This window comes from Folsomia candida, unplaced genomic scaffold (genome assembly GCF_002217175.1).
Source record: "Folsomia candida strain VU population unplaced genomic scaffold, ASM221717v1 Fcan01_Sc011, whole genome shotgun sequence".
In the NCBI taxonomy this organism is placed as follows: domain Eukaryota; kingdom Metazoa; phylum Arthropoda; class Collembola; order Entomobryomorpha; family Isotomidae; genus Folsomia; species Folsomia candida.
In genome coordinates, this window is record NW_019091203.1 from 3,215,281 (window position 1) to 3,240,315 (window position 25,035).

At 36.9% G+C, this 25,035-nt stretch overlaps 4 protein-coding genes across 5 annotated transcripts; 3 read left to right on the forward strand and 1 right to left on the reverse strand.

The window, feature by feature from the left end:
* The first annotated feature begins 6,013 nt into the window (after positions 1 to 6,013).
* Positions 6,014 to 10,588, forward strand: LOC118437080 (hsp70-Hsp90 organizing protein 1-like). 2 transcript variants are annotated; one of them, XM_035855866.1, is made up of 6 exons: positions 6,014 to 6,303; positions 6,499 to 6,585; positions 6,658 to 7,133; positions 7,520 to 7,706; positions 7,985 to 8,695; positions 9,186 to 9,295. In XM_035855866.1, the coding sequence occupies exons 3-5, from the start codon at positions 6,680 to 6,682 to the stop codon at positions 8,613 to 8,615; spliced, it is 1,272 nt and encodes a 423-aa protein (XP_035711759.1). In that variant the 5' UTR covers positions 6,014 to 6,303; positions 6,499 to 6,585; positions 6,658 to 6,679; the 3' UTR covers positions 8,616 to 8,695; positions 9,186 to 9,295. The 2 variants fall into 2 exon arrangements, with proteins under 2 accessions (XP_035711759.1, XP_035711760.1); XM_035855867.1 differs by lacking the exons at positions 6,014 to 6,303; positions 6,499 to 6,585; positions 6,658 to 7,133; positions 7,520 to 7,706 and adding an exon at positions 10,181 to 10,588 and having other exon boundaries at positions 8,468 to 8,695; positions 9,186 to 9,915.
* A 1,663-nt stretch (positions 10,589 to 12,251) lies between these two features.
* On the reverse strand, positions 12,252 to 13,869 carry LOC118436997. The gene is made up of 2 exons (XM_035855729.1): positions 13,557 to 13,869; positions 12,252 to 13,086 (listed from the first exon to the last, which is right to left on the reverse strand). The coding sequence occupies exons 1-2, from the start codon at positions 13,857 to 13,859 to the stop codon at positions 12,754 to 12,756; spliced, it is 636 nt and encodes a 211-aa protein (XP_035711622.1). The 5' UTR covers positions 13,860 to 13,869; the 3' UTR covers positions 12,252 to 12,753.
* A 2,746-nt stretch (positions 13,870 to 16,615) lies between these two features.
* On the forward strand, positions 16,616 to 18,338 carry LOC110855004 (platelet endothelial aggregation receptor 1). The gene is made up of 3 exons (XM_022103436.2): positions 16,616 to 16,752; positions 17,245 to 18,061; positions 18,168 to 18,338. Exon 2 carries the CDS (start codon positions 17,248 to 17,250, stop codon positions 18,037 to 18,039), a length of 792 nt encoding a protein of 263 aa, XP_021959128.1. The 5' UTR covers positions 16,616 to 16,752; positions 17,245 to 17,247; the 3' UTR covers positions 18,040 to 18,061; positions 18,168 to 18,338.
* Positions 18,339 to 19,285: 947 nt separating this feature from the next.
* On the forward strand, positions 19,286 to 21,898 carry LOC110854972 (retinol dehydrogenase 12). The gene is made up of 4 exons (XM_022103399.2): positions 19,286 to 19,673; positions 20,281 to 20,512; positions 21,010 to 21,359; positions 21,643 to 21,898. Exons 1-4 carry the CDS (start codon positions 19,380 to 19,382, stop codon positions 21,808 to 21,810), a joined length of 1,044 nt encoding a protein of 347 aa, XP_021959091.1. The 5' UTR covers positions 19,286 to 19,379; the 3' UTR covers positions 21,811 to 21,898.
* The last annotated feature ends 3,137 nt before the right edge of the window (positions 21,899 to 25,035 follow it).

Sequence of the window (25,035 nt, forward strand, 5' to 3'; positions counted from 1 at the left end):
AGTTCTACGAACGCTGAGAATCTTATCCAAATCAAAATTGTAAGGGTGTGAAGTGATTCCGGTTTTCATTATTGTCACTCTTTACCAAAATTTTGGTTGATTATTGTTACTTACATAAAAGTATTTAAACACAGTAAATTTTTATGTATTTGTTAATTACATATATTTTCATGCAATAAATACAAGTGGATAATTGAAATTTGTGTGCTTTACATTTACCAACATGCATGTTTCAATTGACAAAACGAGCATGGTTTTGGGTCTAAATAATTATGGTAGATTATCGTGGTCGCGGTGACACTACATAATTATTATTTGGGTCGCATTTAATGACGACCCTAAATGACTGAATGGGATACCCTAAGAACTTAACCCTATGGTGGACTGAATGGCCTTCCCTAACACGTCGAAAATAATAGCTAATAACTGAATCTCGACCCTAAAGTTCTCAGCGTTAAAAATCGTTAATTTACATCATTTTTAAGGCAATTCCATCTCGATTCTCATTTATCAAAACCATTTCTTAGAATTGGTTCTTAAATTAATGAAAAATTAGTCAACAACAAGTGCTCGCTTGCATTTGTTTGGGCTCCTGGTCCACGTTTTAACCCAAGAGGTACATCTTTTCAAGTATGATAGATATTAAAATCTCTGCGAATGTATGCTATTTGCTAGTCGGATGAAATGCTCATAAATATGTAGCTATTGAAATAATTGACAATTACATGGAGAAATCAACCACTATACGTACTACAGACACTCTAAATAAAAATAAGTAAAATTTACTCAAGGTTGAGTAAAAAAAAAAGAGGATGACATAACCAAAAGGTCAAATTTATCCAATCATTGTGCAAAATTTGTCCAAAGTTATGTACGTAAAATGTCCAACGGGTGGGTAAATTTTGCACAAAGTTCGTCATCTTTTTTTCCTCTTCTGAGAGGAAATCTTAGAAGAGGAACTTACTTTGAGTAAATTTTATTTATTTTTATTTAGTGTGTATAATTTAGTTAAATAAAATATGTTGAGACATTAGGGTAAAGTTTAAGATAAATGAGGATGGTTATTGGCAAGTTAGGGAAGGACATTCAGTCAACCGTAGGGTTTAGTTCTTTGGGTATCCCATTCAGTCATTTAGGGTCACTCTTAATATGTGCCCTTATTATTTATGCTAAATTTCAATATCTTACCTAAGTTACGCAAGATTCCCAACATTAAGACATTTTATTGTCCTTTTTTATTCTACCTACAAAACTACCTGCCTGCAAATTGTTTCATGAAACTCGGGACATTTCTTAAATCAGTATAAATATTCATTTCCCTGCTGCACTAGGTCAAATTCTGATTGTAACAAAATGCACAAAAACACCAAGTAGCTACATACTTGTACATATTTACATATGATATGACAACAATTAAATTTATACATATGTATAACTTGCATCCTATGACAAAAACCTTACAAAGCAAATATTTACTTAATGTGTAATTATTTAAAATGAGCCAGACGCCATAAATTTGGGTATCCATATAACTTAATTCTGGAGTTATGTATGTATGAGCCCTTCTCAAATCTAACGCATGCCCTTTCCACAATGAAGCATTTTTCCGCACAAATTTCCACTTTAAAGTATGACCTCTCTCGATTAATCGGTATTTAGGTTGCATGGTACGAATTGACGTCTCTATTTGAGGAGATAATTAATTAAAAAGATAATTTAACCTGTACAGATACATAATTTGGATATGCATTCAGAACTGGTTACGGTTCCAAAGTGTGACTACTGATAACCCCAATTGACGTCGGACGATTTGGATTAATGATCTTTCCAGTGTTCACATGACTCACATTTCACCAAAATTCCCACTTCGGGCCATCCATATATCACGCCAACAAAAAATGTTGATTTGAGCACCCACCCACCCAACGTAAACATTAAGGGATAGGGAATTTTAACGTGGAGAAGATAGCAAGACCTAAATCACCTACCCACTAAAACGATGACGTAATTTATGGACGTTCCCCCACCTGTAACATAAGATTGTTACCTGACGCTCTATGTAAATTGTAGAGATGTACGTACATAACTCCATAAAATCATGGTCAGCTTGATTGAATTTTTGCATTGGGGCCCAAGAAATTATATCTATAACGGATTTGCGAAGTCAACGGGATTTGTAGATCGGGTTGGGGCGTCGGGTCACGTCACATATTTTCGCAACCATGTTAACAGAACTCTACACGTAAATACGGAACCCTATCAATTTTATTTAACTTTGTCCTCTGCATCCTCTGATAAATTCTGCACGTGACGGGTCACAAATCCTCGTGTAAATAAATTTGGATTACGCAATATCCAATTAGTTCATGTCAAGTGATCGAGATAGAGTAAATCCTATAGCAGGTGGATCACTTGGCATTTTGGCGTGTAAATGGTCAAAAATGAATTTTCAAATCTCAAATTTTGGTATAATATGTGAAATACGATGGCCATGGCGAATCAGTGGCGAAAGGAGACCATAATCCAGTATCCACTTCGCACTTGGTGTTTTTTGTCGCGCCCGCCATTAATGCTGTTCCGGAAGACTTTGCAACTTGATTGCTCATTTTCAGCCACCGGAACCAAAATTTTGTTAAAGTATCGACTGTTTCACAAAGCTGGGAGTATTCCTTCTTACACATAGGTTACATTTTTTTATTGAGCGAAGATGAGGGATGTATGTGAGGCTTCCATTGTTCGACGTCAAACTGAATTTTTTTTCGATTTGTTCCTTGATAGTTGTTGGATTGTGGATTGGTCCAAGGTCGGTCCAAAAAATTGCATTTTATATTTTATGATACTCTTTGATGAAAGGAATCAGACGGGTTATCACACATTTCCGAAAATAAACCTGTGCGTCCTAACACCCCATGTGAACTGAGGGGTCTGAAACATGCCCAAATTGACCCAACGCAGTCAACACAGATATTTTTTTAGCAATTTCAAAAAACATTTTAATTTCTCTTCGGTTTTCAGTTAAGAGATATATTTCCCATAAGAAAATTGCCCTCCCAGAGTTTCACGTTTTTAAGGATGTAGGACTCGTCGTGAATGACCAACGTTTTTGGTGAACTTTTGTTGTAAAGCTTCGGAGGTCGTGCGATTACCATTTTTTCCTCAGTTCCCATATGTTTTGCTGGAGATTTCTTTGCACACCATTTGACCCCCCTTTTTTAGGCCTTAATATGGTACAAGTGGTTTGTATCAATCTTTGACTTCATGGCCGCATCAGGCACCGACGTGGATGGATAATTTTCAAAAAAAGATTCAATCGTTTTTAACTTTTGAGGGGTCGATATGATGGTTATTTCAAATGGTGGTTATTTGAAGTTTACATTTTCGGATTCTCCATACTTTTTTATGAATGTGTTAATTTTTACACGGCCACACCCTTCTCTGTTGAAATGTGGTGAAGACTTCTTCGAGTCTTTGTATCTCGAATTTTGGTACTTCCAAAAAATTCGTTTCTCGACTTACTCGTTTTGAAATCTGATACGAAATTTTTCTTTCGAGGAAAACTTATGAAATTTTAAGGACACGTAGTCAGATATATTTACCTTATTCCACAATAATTTCAGATTTCAAAACTTGTTTTTGACTACGTAGCTGTACTAACTACCAAGTGATCCACCTGCTATAGGATCTAGTCTAAGTGTCCGATAATTGATATTTTAGGCAATAACGTTAGCTACATAAAAGGAATCGATTGCCAATTTCTCTATCAGATATACATACACTTGCCCTGTAAACGGGTGCATGTATATTTGTTACATATTTACATAATCTGGTAAAAGAATTCTTCTCACGTGACGGCGTTTTGCTTGAATTGTCATTTCATACCGGTAACAATATAGAATCACATGTTAAATCGTGCAGAAAATTGTATACACTCTTAAAAATCTTGGAGTACTGAAGTATTGGTAATAAGAGGATTGGTAAATTTGCCATTCCCAGAATACTATTACCGTGACGGTAGAGTTATCAACTCTCCATCCACGTCGGATTGAACTTTTAGAGAAATTGAGACCTCTGAGGAATTTGACCACTGTCAGTCTCAAATTGCCCCTAAGCGTTATCCGAGACTGACAGTAGTGCACTAAATACTGTCATAATGTTCTCAGAAGTCTCAATTTCTGTAAAAATTAAATACGGCGTGGAAAAAGATTGGCAATGGTTTTAGTTCCAGGTTTCTAGGGGTGTACGAAATTTAGTAGGCATAATCAAACCTGACAATCATTGTACAGATTTGTATAAATATAGTATAGCAGCTTAAATTAGTATACATAAATTATAATTATAATTATAATTATAAATTATGGATTACTTATATTACTCAATATTACAGATCATGGGAAACTTTCCGTTCTTAATTTCCGCCCTGCTCTTGCTCTGTTCAGGGATTGATTGATTGATTGATTGAAGCTTTATTCGAGTGTCTAACAAGTTCACCGTTACAAACAATAAGCCACGCTTCCGAATGTTCCAAGTACGACGACCCAACCACGTGCCCGGTGAGCAACGGATTTCCCAAGTTTTGCAACTGCCTCCCCTTCGGAGGTGGGTGCGCCTGCCTGTGTCCCCCCGAATCTGAATCGTACGACGGAGAATGTTACCCGAAACCGGGAGAAATTGGGGCTCCCTGCAACTACACGGGATCCTGTAGTCTCCTCCCGAACACCCAGTGTCACCCGGTGACTGAATTATGCACCTGTAAGCCAGACTATTATCCCGCCGATGATGCTAAATCCTGCCTTGCGACCCCGACACATTTAGGGGATTCGTGTTCCACGGCGGCAAACTGCGACGCGTTGGAAGGCACAGTTTGCGCGGGAGATTCAAATAGGTGCGAATGCGCGGAAGGACTACTACCAAATGGGAATAGGACCATGTGTTCGAGAAAGGCGGGAAAAGTGGGGGACATCTGTTCCGATTTGAATCCGTGTAATGATATTGCCGCGTCGGACTGCGTGTCTTCAGGGGAAGGTGAGACGTCGTGTCAATGCCGGGAAAAATATGTGCCCAGTCAACCCCACGAGGAGAGGTGTGTCCCCACCAAGATTGGACTGAGGTGTTGGGAAGGTGGGGCAAGCTGTGAAAATATTCGGGGCGCGAGTTGTTTCGGACGAGGGAATGAATCAATCTGCCTCTGTGTAAGGAATTGCGGAGTTCCCACGACTGATTTGACGGGATGTGAGACACTCTAAAAAATTGTGAATGATGTGAGGTATGTATTTTTGAAGTAGCTAATTTACAAATTTAAAATTGATTAAGTGTGTTATGGTTTTAGTGAATGATAACAATTTTGTCGCATGTCGACGTATAGAAAAGCGGTTCCCCCTTTTCGTTATGTACTTCATACATATTTCCATACTATAGTTATTGAATACAACAATTAAGAATAAATAATTTCATGCATCACAAATATGATTGCAATATACGTATTTTATAATGAGCATACTCACGTCGCATATCTCGCACATTGAGCATTTAGCAACATAACTTGCAAAGTTTTTAAATTTCTTCACATGTAGTTTTCATAGTATTTATAATATTCATTCCCTTGTCACACTGGGCCAGCTTCTGATTATGTAACACAAATTTAACAAAACGCACAAAAACACCAAGTAGCCCCGTGTACCAATGTATGTACAATGTATGTAGATGTATTCACGGGGCCGTGCGTAAAGTATTCAATGAAATTCATTGAATGAATCATTTTGCAAGTATTGTCCTTCATTTTCATATCATCATGTATTAAATTCTTGTGTCTTGCTTATCAGTGGTTAACGTCCTCCCAAACTTTGTGTTGGGGACATTTTATACGCACAGCATCCAAGTGACTTCCTCACGCCGCTAATCAAATAAACAAGTTCGAACCAAATCAACCCATCTCTTAGCAACCGGTTTGCTTACATATGTATGTACATACATATGCATTTTCTGTGAACACATGCCTTAAGCATGTTACATAAATGCGTGCATATGTAAATACTGCCGTAATTTATTTAGTTACATATTTAATAGCGTAAAATTGACAAAAATTTACCCGACTAGTCTTCTTATTATATAATTTAATTGATCAACTTATATTTCCTGCGTAAACCCTATGACAACATGCCAAACGAGTGCATATTATAAAACCAAGCAATTATTAATTTGTTTCACGTTAAATAGTTAAAAGTGTAAAATCGAATTTCGATGTGTTAAATTCTGATTGTGAAAGTAACGGAGGATGGGACTTGGATTTGGACTTACGTACTGAGGGTAATAATTTCAAATATTTCCATAAACGAAATATATGTATGTAAATGAGGATAATTGTAATCTCTTATACCAGCCTGATTCAATTCCTTCATTTGTAATAAACAATTAAATAATTAATTTAGCATCCAGAACTCTTAAATTAAAAGTTGTTTTATATTTTTAAATAAATAAGTATTAAATATTCCGTTTTTTCAGGTCTACTCATGTAACGCACTCCTCTACCCAAATTTCATAATTTTAAAGATTATTTCTAATAATTAAATAGAAACCGGAAATATATTTGTAAGTATGAAAATTTAAATTTCTTACTAGGAGGAAACATAATTTTTAATTGTACCATTTAATTTATTTTAGAAATTGGAAAGATTTTCACAAGATGACAGAAAATGATTCTCCTGAAGACAACTATTTCCGTCTGCATCGACTCATCTACAACACGGCGACGCGCTTTTTTCGCCAAGAATTTGGTCGACTGTGGTCTCAATTCAGTGGTCAAGCGTGGGAAAATGTGCCTCGTTCCGGCTCCAAATTTATCTCGGGACCTGGCCATGCACAGTTCAAAAATAGCCAGAAAATTCAACAGCAACAACTCCAAGCTGGAAATTGTCTAGCTTGGGACCTTCCCATTTTGTTCCAAAGTATCGCATCGTTAAACAATTCGCTTGGTTTGGCGACTCCGCAAACAGATTTCGCCGAGCTTAAAGGGATCCGAAATCGTCTCGCGCACAACGGGGGCACAGAGCTGGAGTCAAAAATATTTAACCAAGATTGGAATAAAGTGATCGAAATATTAAAAAAGTTCGGATTTAGAGAAGAGGAACTGGAGCGAGGTAGCAAAAAATAATAAGGGGACGTCCATAAATTATGTCACGCAAAAATCCCGAAGTTCAAGACCCCCCTTCCAGCTCCCTTTACAATGTGTCACAGAAGCACGACATCATTAAAACCGTGGACCCTCCTTCTCCCCTCTTGGGTGACATAGTTAATGGACAGTCATTACTTAACTTGCATAATTGCAAAACTTCTGGTAGGGGACGTCAATAAATTGTGATATGGCTAAATGGATTTGCGCCACACGTGAAACTGAGATGTGACACGTTAATTGTGAAGAAAAATGGTCTGAAAATGGCTTTTGTGCGTGACAGTTTGTGGACGTTCTCTAAAATCAGTTACATTCATGAATGGTTGCATGTCATTAATGATCTTAATATTATAGACCCTGGGAACAAGGAGGCTGGGAAAGAGGAAGAAAAAGAGCAGGATGATCTAGTCCAGAAGCTGAAGGAGGAGGGTAATGCAATGTTCAAGAACGGAGAATACTGGAGAGCAATAAAAAAATACACTGAAGCCATTACGAAGGAAAAAGTGGGGTCTATCTTGCTCGGAACGCTGTATTCAAATAGGTACATATATTGTTTAAGGATTTCGGGTCCGAGAGTAGTTGACAAGGAACGGGAAGAGAGCTAAGTGTACAATCTTTAGAAATTAATGAGAGAAGTAGGAAAGTGGAAAATTTTATAATTTGTTAGGGATGAGAGAAACAATTTGAAAAGAATCATAATTTGGTTGCTCAAAACTCATAAGATTATCTTTAAAGTTCTAAAATAAGAATTATTAAAACAATTGCGAAACGTTAATTATAAAACATCGTAATAAAATTTCCTTACTCTTTTCGATACAGATCTGCATCCTTCCGCGCCGTAAACTTCCTCTCATACGCCAAGGACGACGCCAAGACGTCCATCAATCTTCGCCCTCAATGGGGCAAAGCTTACTACCACCTAGCAAAAGTGTACGAGAAGAAATTAAAATATTCCAAAGCCCTCCAAAATTACAGAATGAGCCTGAAGTTTGATCCTGAAAATGAACCCATTGCCAACCTTATACATCACGTGGTTTTCATGATTGAAAAACGGCGACGTCAGGAGCACCTCGACCCTCAGATGATGCCCCCAACCGAGAAGGAAATGATGGATAGCTCAATTAAAATGTCAGGACCTGGTGCCGTCTTATTCGAAAGTTTGTTGCCACACCTATTAAATCTCAAGGATGACCCACGCATGATTTGTGAAGAAGCTGATAAACACTTTCATGGCCATGGTGGGTACAAGAAAGACCTCGAACAGGCGGCCGTTTTATTTTCCAAGGCGGCCGAGAAGGGCGATGCTCTTGGAATGTACCGCCTTGGGCTTATGATGTTGGAGGGAAACGGAGTTGACGTGGATGTCGTGCAGTCATTTAAGTTAAGGAAAAGAGCTGCGGAGATGGGCCCGATTATGGAGATTTTTCCCGGATGGGGGAAAAAACCGTGAGGCAAGGAGTCAGAGAAGCACAACATTCTCTAGGACTTGACTATGCGGATGGATGCTATGTGAAGAAAGATTACCAGCAGGTGAACGTATTTAGCAATATTGATTTTTTAAATATATTTTGAATTGGGGTCGACCGGGTCGATGTCGAATTCATAATCATTCATAAATACATATAGCAACCAATTACGGAATGATATCCTGTAAAAGATGAACCTTTAAAAGTGTTATGGATTTTTAAAATGAAAAACGCGAAAAATCCACCTTTTAACATTGCTCGATATAGGAGAAATTCCAATGTTTGAGGAGAAAAATTTCACCAAAATCAATTTTTTACTATTCCACTTTCACCAATGAAATGCTGCTTTTGGGACGTTCAGGACACATATTTTTGTATTTTGACCTTAATGTAAAATTATTTCCCATACAAATATGAGTATTGAGTCTCCATTAGAATTAGAATATTACACAAATATGATGAGTATTTAGTCTATTAAAAGGACTATATTCTTTATCTTAGCTATTTACCTATGTAGGAATTTGATTTTCTAATTTTCTCATTTTCGCATACAGGCAGAATACTGGTACATGAAAGCTCTACGAAACGGGTACGGCTTTTCTGCTCTGAATATCGCAGTTCTATTCGCATCGGGACAAGGTCGCCCGGTTGACATGGCGAAGGCCGTCGAGTTCTGGAAGATCGCCGCAATTTTCGGGACTGTCCGTGCCATCCAAACGTTGACTTTTTACTATTACTCGATCAATCAAAAATCCCTCGCGCTGCAGTGGTACGCATTCGCCCTTAAACACAACCCAATGGACCACAACTTGCGACAATTATTTCCCGAGACAGCAATCCCCCCAGAGTTTGACGCCGACGTTTTTGAGGAGGCTTTGGACAATGAACTTCTCAATAATGTAAACACTAAAGAGTTCGTCCAAATAAAAGACTACGATTGGGATGATGACGGCCTCGAGAGGAGGAGGAAGAAGCGCAAGAAACGCCTTGTAAAGGAAGAACAGCTGGATGTTCCGGCTCGTAGAAAACAATTGATAATACATCAGAGGGAAAGATGGAGTAGAATTGAAAATTGGAAGCCCGACGGGACCATGGCGTGCTCAATGGCAGTTAATTTGCCACCCCCCATCACGCCAAATCTGATCGGATTGAAACCAATAACTTTTAAAGACATGGACAAGGCGGCGAAAGACAAGATATACGACGGCTTCGCCCTAAGGGTCACCGTGATTGAGGAGGTAGTACTTATAAAGGCTTTCACAGCAGTGGTGGATGATGGACAGGGTAAGTTTAGCTAACTTCGAAGTCCGAAAATACGTATAGGCTATGTCAGATATTAATGAACTATTAACAATTAGGCAAATATATAGGATCTGCGGAAGTATAAAATATAAATTTATGACGCTCGACAGACAAATGCTAATTAGTTAGGTGGCCAAGGTTTGACAAATTTCTGGACTTTTAGTACAGTTAAACTATATCTGACACATTCTTTGCATACTTCTAGCACAAAAGAATTTAACTACATAAAATTGCCCTCTCTATGCAGATGGTTTGGGACTCGTTTCTATCTACAATTATCCACACAAACCGGAAACACTGGATGAGATTGGATACGGGTGTTGTTACACCATCATCAACCCTTACTACAGGAAAACGAACGATGGCCGATGGGCTGTACGAGTGGACGATCCGAACCTCATCGTGAAACATCCTTATCTCAAGGCGACCCATCGCTGCAGATACTGCGGCAAGATAGACTACCCAAACAAAGAAAAGGTTACTTGTTGCCACTGTGAAAGGGTGTCCTACTGCTCGGAACGGTGTCGAGCTAAGGACGCCACAGAGCTGCATCATAATCTCGTGTGCTGCAAAATTGTTAGCATCTGATTTCGTCTCACTAAAAATATGACTGCCTACATATATTTTCTATGAGTAAATATTTTTTTGAACTTGAGGTCTAATAATTTATTATAGTGTATTACACCAAAGTCTTACATATATTGACCAAAGTCTTACAATCAAAAAATGTTTCCGATGAGTATACATATATTTATTTTTGTTAAACACATCATATTTCAACTATTTTTAGTTATTCATGAGTATGTTTAAAGACGTAGGCATTTTAAAAATACTCAAGACTTTTTTTTTTACAAAAATCGACTAAATTTTCGAGATTTTTATTATGTATAGAATTTGACGTAAAAAATTTGTATCGCTGGTTCGTATTTTAGGAAAATTACATATCGTCGGCCTCATTTTAAATAACCCTAAGTGCAGTCTCGTCTCAATTTTAAATAACCCTAAGTGCAGTCTCATCATAATTTTAAATAGCCCTAAGTGCAGTCTCATCTAAATTTTAAATAGCCCTAAGTGCAGTCTCATCTTAATTTTAAATACCCCTAAGTGCAGTTTCATCTAAATTTTAAATAGCCCTATGTGACATATAAAAACCCCTAACTGCAACTTAACTTTCAAATCATGCATAATTAATTAGTTGTGATAAACTACGGTATGTTTTTTATAATTAGAACTTTTTTCTTGAATTTTTTGGTATGTAGTCTTGACAAAAGTCGAAAAGTCGCCGAGAGCCACACCCACTGGGGGTGTGGTTCGTGAATTTTAATTATTGCGTGGGGATCTCCTCATCCAGGTGAGAAAGGTGACATATCACAACACATGTCTTGACAAAAGTCGAAAAGTCGCCGAGAGCCACACCCACTGGGCGTGTGGGTTGTGAATTTTAATTATTGCATCGGGATGTCCTTATCGACCTGCGAGAAATGACATATCACAACCCATGTATTGACAAAAGTCGAAAAGTCGCGGAGAGCCACACCCACTGGGGGTGTGGTTCGTGAATTTTAATTATTGCGTGGGGATCTCCTCATCCAGGTGAGAAAGGTGACATATCACAACACATGTCTTGACAAAAGTCGAAAAGTCGCCGAGAGCCACACCCACTGGGCGTGTGGGTTGTGAATTTTAATTATTGCATCGGGATGTCCTTATCGACCTGCGAGAAATGACATATCACAACCCATGTATTGACAAAAGTCGAAAAGTCGCGGAGAGCCACACCCACTGGGGTGGGGCATGTGACCACCTTAACCTTGAGGAGGATGACCTATTTGTCGGTTTATTTCTTCGCCATACAATTAGAATTTGCCGCTTTGAAGCTCAATTTCATTAATTAACATAGTTTTTTAACTTGTGACCCTCATTTCAAGGGGGTGTGGTCGTATTTGAAAATTCTGAAAATATATATTTCGTAGAAATGTAGGAGGCTTAGAAAACGGTCAAAACTTTGAAAATGGGTCAAAAACTGACAAATTGGTGACCATGTCAATTTCCAATGTATTTGGCATTAGAAGGTCGGCCACTTAATCTACATACCAAAAAATTCAAGAAAAAAGTTCTAATTATAAAAAACATACCGTAGTTTATCACAACTAATTAATTATGCATGATTTGAAAGTTAAGTTGCAGTTAGGGGTTTTTATATGTCACATAGGGCTATTTAAAATTTAGATGAAACTGCACTTAGGGGTATTTAAAATTAAGATGAGACTGCACTTAGGGCTATTTAAAATTTAGATGAGACTGCACTTAGGGCTATTTAAAATTATGATGAGACTGCACTTAGGGTTATTTAAAATTGAGACGAGACTGCACTTAGGGTTATTTAAAATTAGGCCGACGATATGTACTAAAGACAATTTTATGAATCGAATTAGAAATTTCGTTGGCAGGCGGTGGTGGTTATCACGCTGTGTATCAATCCAGAATTGGAGGTACTGGGTTCAATCCCCAGTGATGGCAGAGAGTTTTTTTTTCCCTTGTGGTTTTCCTCTCTGACTTGATACACAGATCTGCCCGGTGTCCATTGCACTACGGGCACCATACCTAGTAACCTGTGGCCAAGTACTGGTCACTTTGTGAGGTTTGGTTCACTTGTATTCAATGCATGGATAAAAATTGAGTCAATAAACACGATTTCTCTACAATTTTATGGTAAAATAAAATAAATATTTACATATTTTGGCACATGTTTGAAACAAACTGATAAAACTTTTTAAAGATTTTAATCCATACACTACTTAATATTCCTCTTTGTACTTTTTAGTGTGTAAGTAGTGAAACCGTATAATAAAGAACGCTCGTTCGATAATCAATTTTTAAACTATTCTTAATCAAGTAAGGGCTTGTACCCAAATAAATGCACAACCCTAAATTTTGCGACCCTCTCAGTTTCCGAAACATATAGGATTTCTTCCCAAAGCATTTTCTTCTCATGAATTTCAACGTAGCATCAAAATCCTCATACGTCTGGGCAGCGATGTCCACAACTTGGGTGACAATTATCCTCACGACGATTGCAATGTATGGTAATGTCCAGTAGACCGAAATTGGAAAGACGCCAAACATTACGATGGTCGCATAGTTGAGTAAAACCTGGGGAAGAAATTAGCGAATAAATATTAGCAAGCAGACGGTTTGGCATAGATTTTTTGCAAATTAAAAATACTGAGTGTACTCACGGCAGCGTCTTATATTAAATATGTATATCGCAAGTCATTTTAGGAAGCTCTCAAACCTCAAAAAATTCATGTCGCGAAGAGTTTCTTAGATTACGAGGTCGAAAATCTTGCAAATCTACTAATCTACATATTTATGTGCATAACACATTTATCTATCTATATGTTTTTTTCCATGGTTTCTTGAAACTTATTTATCTCTATCGGATAATGGGGTTAGCGAAATAATTTTGCGAATTAAAAACATCCTCTATTACTAGGTAAACTTGCGAGAAAAGTATATGGTTTTTCAACAAGAAAAAATCTCAATAGCTTGGTTAATTCGCACAATTTGGGGTATATCCAAAGGTTGACGTGAGTACGCCCAATATTAAAAATTAGATTCACCTCATAAATGAAACCCGTGATCACAATGAAACTTAGCACGAACGTGGTTGGTCGTCTCCGAAGGGTGTATAAAATGGCGATCTGTCTGTAATAGAAATGGCCCCCGAGGTTGCTCCTCCTCGCCATATTGCCCCACATGAACATCTCCCTTCGCGCCACGTTGATCGTCCACAAAACCAAACATATCGGGATTGCGATTAATCTACAGACTTCTGTCCACGAAAGGGCAAAAAGGACGGTTCGAAAGACCAAATTTGTCATATTATTCGGGGTTAATTTCATCTCAAGCAGCACATAGTACATCGGGTCCAGATTGAACGGGATGCAAACTGAGGCAAAGATTAGGGAAAATTTGAAGTCGAATTGTATCACAAACTTTGCCACTTTGATAAGTCTAATGGTAATATGAGCTCCGTTCTCTTGCCTGGGGCAAACTGGAGAAGGAATAGATTTCAAGATTTAGTAAGGGATTTAAGCGTGAAAATTAGATTAATACAGATTCGTTCATAAAGATAGAAATGAAAAATTCTTCGAGGTCATCTGGCAGTTTGGTTGCATTTATTATGTTGGAAATCTTCATTTTATTTCAATTCAATTTGAAATTCGTATTTACACTCAAAACAAAAATTTGTCAAATCACCACCACCGGTGTCAATATATTACTTAACCGCCTTGGTTACAATGTTGAATCCGAGTTATGATGATGTTGATACCGGTAGTTATAATGTTATGACCGGACGGATAAATTTCATTACCACTCGGAATCAAAATTGTAACTAAGGGGGTTAAGTCATATATTGACACCGGCGGTGATGATTTGACAAATTTTTGTTTTGAGTGTACGTAAAATTATTATTATGCAAAATGGAAATTATGCAACAGAAATTATGTCAAGTGACCAACGGAAGATATTTAACTGCATTTTTAATCTTTGATAACAGCGACTCATTTAGCATTTTAGAAATACTTAAGGACTCTTTTTCTGAAATTGTGTTTCAAGTAATAATACTTGGGATTTATGTAAAATAAAAGTTATGTAAAGTGGCAGTTATGCAAAAGAAATTTCAAACACATATGTATAGTAACTGAACGCCGATATTTTATCGTTTTATTTTTAACGGTTGATAAAAGCAATCGTTAAATGTAGAAAACGTTCTCTAAATGTTCTCTTTATTTTTTGAACGAGAAATTTTTGAAACTTACAAATATACATATTTACCTTTTGATAGTCGCTGAAACACGATAAATGATCGTTCCATTTCCGCAGAGGTATATTTATTCCAAGACAAAATTACAATTAGAAATATGAAAAAAAGGATAACGAAGGCTACAAACGCTATGACGTACGCGCAGATAACGTCGTGTGGCACGTGGTCTTCAAAATGGCCGAAAAGTTGTAATTTATTGCTAAAATATCGCAGCAAAATTGTTATCCCAGGGAAGAATGAAACCATCAAAAGTATGCTAATTCTTATGAGGACTTTGTAATCTCGGGAAAACTTGAAATCTAGAACTAGTCTATACTTTGCGGAATCCCAGTGGAGGGGGAATTTCCCAAATAAGGTTGACTTTTCCATTATATTTGCGTAAGGGAGGAAAACCCCGAAAACTTGGTTATTTTCTTATGATGGGGTTAACATTTTTGGAATATTTTTAGGAATTTGAATCCTTTTTCATTTTCAGGAAGTCTATTTATTTGTAGGTCTTGATGCAAGCTATGGACTGAATCCAAGGATTCACTAGGCCTAAATTATTTATCAAGTCTCAAAGTTATAAACAGTTATGGTATAAATATGCAAAAATAAGATGGGGTAGGAACTAATCGAAATTGTTAGCAAAGCAATTTAATTAATTCTGGGAACAAAGTTATTATTCTAATAAAGTGAATATTCCACGTATGTATGCAATAACAAATAATATTTAAATACGTATGAGGAAGGAATAAAGTAATCAAGGATTGCCAATTCCAGATATCTCAATCCTATTAATTATCTATTTCATCAGTTTTTCCGTGATTAACTATGTATTCGATAATGCCCTTAAATAAGCTCGAATTTAATCTAGAAGGGCACGTATACATTTGTAAGTTTTGAGAAAAATTGTGCAAAGGACACTTTACCTGATGTTATACTTTCTAATATTTTTTCATAATAAACCGTTGCAAACGAAATGTAGCAAAGAGGTGAAGCGACACGGTAACGCGGTGGAAGCCACTTAAAACTATGTACATATCCACTTATGCTGATATTTTTAGTCACCTAAAACCTTCTAAAACCGTCGAAACGAATTTTAATAGGAATAATACCAAATTATTATTATTAATACCAAATTATTAGGCTTTGTCCACTTCTGCACCTGGCGAGTAACAGATCCTCGTGCAAAATTGCATTACGCAATATACAATTAGTTAATTATAGATATCAATTTGATTGAGATAAGTGCCCGATAATTGATTAGATAAATATTTTACTTATTAAACCACTACAAACGCATGTAACGAAGGGGTGGAACCATTGGGTCACACGCTAAAATCAATTTTACACTGTTTTCATCAACCTAAAATTGGCATGTCTGGCATGACTTCCACAGATATTTGTGAACTTAGATCCCGTCCATTCGGTCACTGCGGTGTTATGGGACAAAACTGGTATTATTTTCGTATTTAGCATAGGAAATCTGTTAAAATTGGAATATCTGACGTGGTTGCTCACTTCCGTACCGGTTCAGCCGTAATTGGCGGTGGCGTTTGTGGCGACTGACATGTGACCGGAAATGGAATTTCTAAACATGAAGGAGAAAATAAGCTAAGAAATAAAAATTTCATATGGAAAACTTAATGACCTCACCTCCCGTCGTGGCAAGGGCATTGTCTTACACGTCCATCTTGGACTTAGCCCTCCCCTATAACAATCAATTAGTAACAAGTAGTAGAAAACAGTAGCTCTAAATTTGTATCTGTTCACGAGTTGCCGGAACAAAAGACGGACAGGCGGATGGATGGACATGTTATAAACTGTTTTCACCATTAAATAATGTTGACATACGTAAAAGCTTGATTGCAAATCTCTTGGTCAGATGTGCTTTTGCTCTCTCGACGAACACATACACTTATTTGGTGTAAAAATAACCTTGTAAAAAAATTTTCACCACTTGCCTGCACAAAACTCTGTCCTATTGGAATTGTCACTGCATAACAGTAAGAATATATGTACATTTCGAAGTAAAGACTATTTTTATAAAATGTCCCTTGAGTACAATGTTGATTTAATAATTTTGCACCTTTTCGCAATGTATTAAAATTAAAATTTTCTTCTTGTCGTTTAAGAACGAGTTTTAGTTTTTGACTAAAAAACATTCAGCTTTAAGATGTACCGCATAACACAGGCAGAATTTTAAAATCTAAAGAGAAAAATACCAAAATAATCTTCTTTTTTTCATCGGTTTTTTTGCTAAATAGATACTCAATATTTTTATACAAATTCATGCAGTACAAATTTTTGTCTATTTCATCCTCAATATGTATTTCGTCCTTAAGAGGTTCATCGTGGGTATTTTAAAATACCAATTGTAAAATATTAAATTCACTACGGAAAATTGAAATTTATCGATTTCCCAAAGATTGCACTAATTTTGTATGATATATTGCGAATTTAATTAGCATACAGACTTAAATTATCCACATTTGCAGAACATGGGAAACCTTCCTTTCCTGATTTCCGCCTTGGTCTTAATCTCTTCCGGATTAATTTGCGCCCAGATCGAGCAGTGCGACCGGTACGACCCAACGTCCTGCCCGGTGAGTAACGGTTTCGCCCAGACCTGCACCTGCCAACCGTTCGGAGGCGGGTGCTGGTGCGGGTGTCCCACCGAATCTTACATGTGGGAGAGGGAATGTTACCCGAAACCGGGAGAAATTGGGGCACCCTGTACTTCCACGGCAACCTGCAGCCTCCTCCCTAACACCCGGTGTCACCCGGACAACGGAGTCTGTGCCTGTAACCCAGACTATTATCCTGCCGATGATGCTAAATCCTGCCTTTTGAAGCCGGTCCAATTAGGCGATTCATGTTCGATGGAGGCAAACTGCGATGCATTGGAGGGAACGATTTGCGCGGGAGGTTCAAACAGCTGCGAATGCGCGGAAGGACTACTCCCGAACTGGGAGAGGACGATGTGTACGAAAAAGGCGGGAAAAGTGGGGGACATCTGTTCCGATTTGAACCCGTGTGATGATATTGCCGCGTCGGATTGTGTGTCCTCTGGGGAAGGTGAGACATCGTGTCAATGTTCGGAAAAGTATGTCCCCAGTCAACCCCACGAGGAGAGATGTGTCCCTACCAAGATTGGCCTGAGGTGTTGGGAAGGTGGGGCAAGCTGTGAAAATATTCGAGGCGCGAGTTGTTTCGGACGAGAAGAGGAATCAATCTGCCTCTGTTTGTGGAACGTTCCTACGATTGATTTGACGGGATGTGAGACAGCGTAAAGAAAATTATGAATTATGTGAAGTAAGCATTTACATTAATAATTTTATTAATAATTTCAATTCTATTAATTAAGCATATATTCTGGTTGATGCTTTAAAAAAATATTTAATAATTGATTTATAAATAGGTCAACAAAGAAGCGCCCATTGCCCAGATTATTATGGAAATTATAATTATGTATTATTATGATTATTATGGATTATTATGAAATTTTATTAAAAAACTAAATTCAATCTAGGCTACTCTACTTAATTGAATGCAACACTTAATTAAAAATAAATAATTTCATGCAGCACAAGCGTCGTTGTAATGTGTATTTTCTCATATTTGTTTATTTATTTCAGGGGTATTATTTGACTAGAAGGGTTTTCACCGTTATTTTGGGGGCTCGAATTCTTTAATTTAATCTAATTAATTAAATTTTTAATATGCACATACCTATGGTTGTCACCTCGTTATCGGTTGGGTTATCTGCACATACTTACAAGCATACATACTTGACTACATAGATATGTATCTTTATCAAGGCGGTATGGAAATAAGTAATTAAATAAGCATGTAAATATGTACCTATGGGTTTTTAGAAAAACGGTGTTGAATCGTAACCAACGATACATACATAGTGCAGGTATATGTACATATATATTTATATATACATATTTATGACTTCACCGGCACGGTAATAACGCATCGTAATGAAGTGCATACACCGGTGTGTGAATTAAAACTTACATGTGATAACTGTTCTCAATACTACAATAAATTCATCTGTAAGTTTTCAGAGAACTTGTATATGTATGAATTTATAGGTATGTTGTTTTTTATGAAAAACTTACCATTCAGAACCAAACTATATATGTGTTACCAATCCGGGGAGAAGTTATCACCAAATCAATAAAATCACGGAGTGTACATATAGTTGTACATATGTATGTATTTATGTGTATGTGACTTTACCACATTTTTAACAGTGTGAGCATAGTACGCGTATGCGATTACTCAGCATTGTGTGTCCCACGTATACATGAAGACATGCACTTGCAAATATTCATTGCATACAGTAATAAGTTAATATGTACCTGTTTACTACATACATACATGCACGCGATAGGAACGAGTGTATGACGAGTTGCGGTAGCAAAAAATTTGCATGTGATGAATGACTCGTGAAATTTGCACACGTATCTCAATGACTTTGCATTTTTGGAGGAACCTGCCTCACGCTACATAAACCGGCCACTTTATCTTCACTGTTCCAGTTTGATTAAGCAAACAGATAAGTTCACATCTTGTCAATTTTGCAAATTTCAATTAAGAAGATTGCAAATTTCTTTGCAAAATGTTGTGCCTCTTGTGTAACGCATTGTTACTAAAATTTGTAATTTTTCCTCTCCTTGTCGCATTTGGGGTCAAGTTTTTGATTAAAAAATTAAGGGGAAAAATCGATCCCACCAATGAGATTGATATTTCTGGCAAGACTGTAATTGTGACTGGAGCTTCCGATGGAATTGGCAAAGTCACCGCGGAAGAGTTTGCCGTTCGTGGGGCGAGAGTTATTATGGCGTGCAGAAATGTGCAAAAAGGAGAAAAATGCGTAGAAGAAATTCGCAGCAGGACGAGCAATGGACAACTGGTAAGTGATTTTTGAGCAGCACACACTCTTAGAAATAATGTAACCCTTTCAAAAATTAGATAAATACATACATTTTAAAATATAAATTACGGAAACTACACAAGATCCAGAGTATGTAACCGTTGTTATTTATTATGTTCAAGCTACTCTGGATTTACATACAGTAAATACATTACTCAATATGTGTACACTCTAAATAATTTGGAGACAAATCGTCAACCGCGGACGTACTAAACTGTTGTATTTTTGGATAATGATAATGGAAACCTTTTGTCACCAAATGGAAATGAAACAAAAATTCCTGTACAAAACGACGTTATTATTTTGAAAAAGTTTAACGTTTTTATTATTTTACATATTTTTTTGTTTGTTTTATTACAATTTTTTAAAATAATAACGACATCACGTGTGTTTGGTACAAGAGTTTTTGACCTATTTCTCTTTGGATGCTGAACGTTTACGTACTTATTACCAAAAAATAGACGAGTAATTATTTGTCTCCTATTTATTTGTAGTGCCAAATTGAGAGCGCATTTAATTTTCAAACCGGCGCAATTATTTTTAAGGGTGTATGTACACACTAAAAAAAGTTGTTAAAAATTTTTAGATCGTGATGCATCTCGACCTATCAAAAATGTCTTCCGTCAGGAAATTTGTGGAAGAATTCGCCAAAAATAACGCGGATCACCAAGGACTTTCGATCCTTGTGAATAATGCAGGACTTCGAAACCCCGTCGGTGTTCTGAACATCACCGAAGACGGATTCGAAGAAGTCCTCGGCGTGAATCATCTCGGTCATTTTCTCCTCACGAATTTACTCCTCCCACACCTTGAGAAAGGTAACACTCTTAAAAATAAATCTACCATTTGAAAAGCTGGGGGATGTCCATAAATTATGTCACAGCTAAGAGCTGGTAAAAGTTTTTGGATGATTACCCGACTTGTGCCACTTAAAAATTCGTGTAAAAATCGGGAGGGAGGATTAGAACAATCAACAATTTTTGTGACATCATTTCTGGATGGTCCTTAAATGCGCTCTTAATTAAACAATACGAAATTGACATCAAGCTTTGATCCTCATCAGGGTACCGTTACGCTGGATTTAGTACAGCTTATTTATAAAAAATAATTAAGAGTGCGTTTAATACTAAAAAGTTTAATGAAACGCCCATAAATTAAGTCATCAAAAAACGGTGATTTTTATGCCACCTGCCCATCCCTTCCTTATCATACCTATGCCATGCTAAGTTTAACACAAGATTGGCGGGCTAAACTACCCTGCCCCATTTTTGATGACGTAATATATGAACGCTCCCTAACATTATCAATTTTTAAGCTGGCAGAGTCGATGAAGCCCAGCCCAGCCGGATTGTCACCGTTTCATCCGGAGCACACAGGTTCGGCCAACTCAACTGGCACGATCTCAACTTTAGAAAGACTCCTTTCGTCGATTGGAAGTTTCCACCAAAACTTTATGGAAATTCTAAATTGGCAAATTGCCTCTTTAATGTGGAGTTGGCCAAGAAATTAAGACTTAAAAAGATGAATGTCACGTGTTACGCGCTCTGTCCCGGAGTGGTTAATACAGACTCGGCGAAACAATATGTGGACGCTAATCCGCCCCCGTTGCCGATAAGGATTGTTTATCGTGGGATTAAATTCTTTATGGGAAAACCTTTGAAGGAGGTGCGTACATATATGCAAAAAAACTCTTAAAAACTATGCTACCCTTTTGAAAAGTAAATGCAATGCACTCTGAATTCTAAATTAGCTAAACAATACTAAACTCAGAGTCACGTTAAATTCTTAAAGACTAATGTCTACTCTGGAATTAGTATAGTTTACATAATATAAAATTCAGAGTGCATTTACTTTAAAAGGGCTAGTTTTTAAGAGTGCAAAAAATGTGTTGCTTTTCATACTAAATTGTTGTTTTAAAACTTGTATTTTTACTACTTGTTGTACACAGGGGACTGAAACCACAATGTATTGTTCCCTCTCCAAATATTTGACCCATCACAGTGGAGAAATGTATAGAAATTGCGAATTCTGGGACCCCAGCAAACGACCAAAGTTGAGTGAGGAAGATGCAAAACTACTTTGGGAAGAGAGTGCGAAATTGGTCAAACTAGAATAATTTATCTATGGAAGACGTGACATAAATAATTTGATGTAATTAAACTCGTTTAGCATTAAAAATCCTAAAATTCATTATTAACCTAAAATGTATTTGCATTTTTTTTACTTCCCAATCAAATTTCCGTGCAATTTACTCACAGAAGAAAAATTCAAATCAGCGCTTATTATGTACGTTCGAGTTAATTATTTTCGTATCAACCAGCACTTGACAATTTTTAATCAATCAATTCATAATTCATTCCGAGCAATTTGTTATGTGTAACGAAAGAAATCAGAGTTTTTTTTCTTAAATATGTGTCATGCCACTCGAAAGATCCGAAGACAGGGGGATGCTCTGGGCTTAAAAAAGTCTTGATAGCATAAGCAATTTGCTGACAGCCAAGGTTAAGATGAAGCTTTGGAATGGTATAGTTTAACATGTGCACACAAAAAGTTTGCAGTTTTACAAAATTCGAACCTCGACGCAGTTTGGGTATTGCCGTATAAAACAAGTAAGTTTGCCCAAAGAATGTAACGAAACTAAAAGTTCAGACTTAAAGGTCGAAAAGTCTGAAAACTAGGGCAAGTGTACGAGCTGATTAAATTTGTCCATTACATAAACCAATTACTCAAACGTTTGTATTTAATATATGCATATGCACTTATGTATCTACCCGCTCATAAATATGTATTAGTACGCACTCCATTTCTAAACTGTATAGACACTTTGGGGAGATACTGAGGGTAGTCCACATCCGTGAAAACGATTTTGACGTTTAATATCTTTGGCGCTAGTAGAAATTTTGAATTGAAATTTTTACAATTTGTTCACCTCCCAGTCTACCACTAAATCCCTAGGACGTGCCTGTTTGGTACCTATGTACTCAGTTGGTACCAGGATATATTGGTCTCCGGCGACCGTCCCTATAACGTACTTTTTATGTAATTAATGGTACGTCTCATACTGCGGACATTCGGTACCTTATAGGGACGTCCCGAAAATCTGAAATCTTTATTGAGCCAAAACCATGCCCGTATGCAGCGGTTTCATTCAAAATTTAACACTCGTGTATTGATTATTACTATAATTATTATGGGTGAAATTAGTTTTAAAAGTAAAAAAAAGTATTAATGGAAAATTATGTACTCAAGGAAAACCTGGAAAAGAAAAGTGCAACGTGCGGCAAAAAAACGTGTTGATAACTCCTTAAAATTACTTAGTACTGCTGGTCAAATTACAAGGCAATTTGAACAAATAAGTAGTGACACTTACGTGAATAAAACGGTGAACTGTACGACTGACCATTTTACCTTACATCCAAAAATAATACCTTCACAATCCAGCGACAATAATATTTTGTTAAATTTAAATAGTTTCGGAATTCACGAGGAGGCGCAAGAGTACAATATTAATGAACAATTAAGAGTGTGGAGCACTAGCAACAAAATTCCTCATTCAGCTGTGTCAAGTTTATTGCAAATTTTAAAAGGCCACAAATGTTTTTCCTCGCTGCCCTCAGATGCAAGGACTCTTCTAAAAACGCCGAGAACAATTCCAGTTTTTAATGTACCTCCCGGAAAATATTGTCACTTTGGAATTAAATCTCAGTTAAACAACATTGTTCCACCTGACCATAATTTTAAGCAACTATCCCTTCAATTCAATGTGGACGGGTTACCCATATCAAAAAGCACTGGACAACAATTTTGGCCTATTCTGTGTTACATCTTAGAAATTAAAAAAGTGTTTGAAGTAGGCGTTTATTGTGGTCGGGAGAAGCCAACGTCTGCGGCAAATTTTTTAGAGTTATTTATAAATGAGTTGGCTGATTTGTGTAAAAGTGGGGTGAATGTGCATAATTCAAGTACTAAAATCTATATCCATGCTTTTATTTGCGACGCTCCTGCACGAGCGTTCATTTTAAATATCAAAGGACATTCAGGGTATTTTGGATGTGGAAAGTGCACGGAGGAGGGAGAATACGTAAAAAATAGAGTGACATTCCCTTCGACTGATAAACCGTCAAGGACAAATTTTAGTTTTCGTAATAAGTCGGACGAGGATCATCATCATGGTCCTAGTGAATTGGAACGATTGGACATTGACCTCATTACGCAGTTTCCCTTCGAGTACATGCACTTGGTGTGTTTAGGTGTAGTGCGGAAATTAATTCTTCTCTGGATATGTGGAGATTTCAGAAAATTTCGATTGTCAAGCCATCAAAAATTAGAATTATCCAGACGACTTATAATAATTAAGCCATTTATTCCATTGGAGTTTGTAAGAAAGCCTAGGATAATTGAAGATATAAGAAGATGGAAAGCTACAGAATTGCGTCAGTTCTTATTATATTCAGGGCCAGTCGTCTTAAAAGATATTCTTCCACCAGACTATTATAACCATTTTATATGTTTACACTTAGCTATATCAATCCTTTGCAGCGAGAAATGGTACAAAGTTTACAATAATTATGCAGCTCAATTATTGGAAACATTTGTTAAAGTGATCTCAAAACTGTACGGCGAAGAACACTTATCATACAATGTCCATGGTTTAGTACATTTGGCAGGAGACTCATTAAAATTAGGACCGCTTGACAACTTTAGTGCTTTTAAGTTTGAGAACCATTTGGGATATTTATCATCGTTATTGAAAGGAAAAAATCGTCCTCTTGAACAAATTTATAATCGGATTACTGAAAAAAATAGAAATCCTAATGTGACACATAATGCAGAAAAAATTGGAATACATAACAAAGCCAACTCTCAAGTGAATTTGGAGAAATTTGCAATAGCATTGAGACCAGGCAATAATACATGTAAAATCAAATCAGGTGAAACTGTGAAAATAACAGAATTCTTCTGTATAAATGAAAGTGTTCACTGCAGCGCACTCTTGTATAAGCGGCAGAAACCATTATACAGAGTCCCGGAAAACTCAAATTTAGTAGGAATAGAAGTTGCCACGCTCTCCCAGCATAAAGTCACGTTTCCTCTCAGTAGTATAACTAATAAATGTGTTGCTCTCCCATATCGTAGCATGACAGCAATTTTTCCACTACTCCACGGGGACTAATTGATAATGGAATTGCTAAGAAACACACATAGTTACATTGTAGTTGAGTTTAGTCATGATAAATCAATTGGAATTGTGCGAAAAGATTGGCTGCAAAGTATTGACGAGACAATTTATTCCTACTGGCCGCCATACTGGAAGGATGGGAACAAGTTGAAAAAAGCAATA

What these genes read in the sequence shown, in the direction of transcription:
- LOC118437080 (XM_035855866.1), top strand. Translation starts at nt 6,680, where the DNA reads ATGACAGAAAATGATTCTCCTGAAGACAACTATTTCCGTCTGCATCGA. An exon ending in AGAAGAGGAACTGGAGCGAG is followed by an intron (nt 7,134 to 7,519) that starts GTAGCAAAAAAT and finishes TTAATATTATAG; the next exon opens with ACCCTGGGAACAAGGAGGCT. An exon ending in GGAACGCTGTATTCAAATAG is followed by an intron (nt 7,707 to 7,984) that starts GTACATATATTG and finishes TTTTCGATACAG; the next exon opens with ATCTGCATCCTTCCGCGCCG.
- LOC118436997 (XM_035855729.1), bottom strand. Translation starts at nt 13,859, where the DNA reads ATGTACTATGTGCTGCTTGAGATGAAATTAACCCCGAATAATATGACA. An exon ending in TCACGGGTTTCATTTATGAG is followed by an intron (nt 13,087 to 13,556) that starts GTGAATCTAATT and finishes TTTCTTCCCCAG; the next exon opens with GTTTTACTCAACTATGCGAC.
- LOC110855004 (XM_022103436.2), top strand. Translation starts at nt 17,248, where the DNA reads ATGGGAAACCTTCCTTTCCTGATTTCCGCCTTGGTCTTAATCTCTTCC.
- LOC110854972 (XM_022103399.2), top strand. Translation starts at nt 19,380, where the DNA reads ATGTTGTGCCTCTTGTGTAACGCATTGTTACTAAAATTTGTAATTTTT. An exon ending in CCTCCCACACCTTGAGAAAG is followed by an intron (nt 20,513 to 21,009) that starts GTAACACTCTTA and finishes TCAATTTTTAAG; the next exon opens with CTGGCAGAGTCGATGAAGCC. An exon ending in TGGGAAAACCTTTGAAGGAG is followed by an intron (nt 21,360 to 21,642) that starts GTGCGTACATAT and finishes TGTTGTACACAG; the next exon opens with GGGACTGAAACCACAATGTA.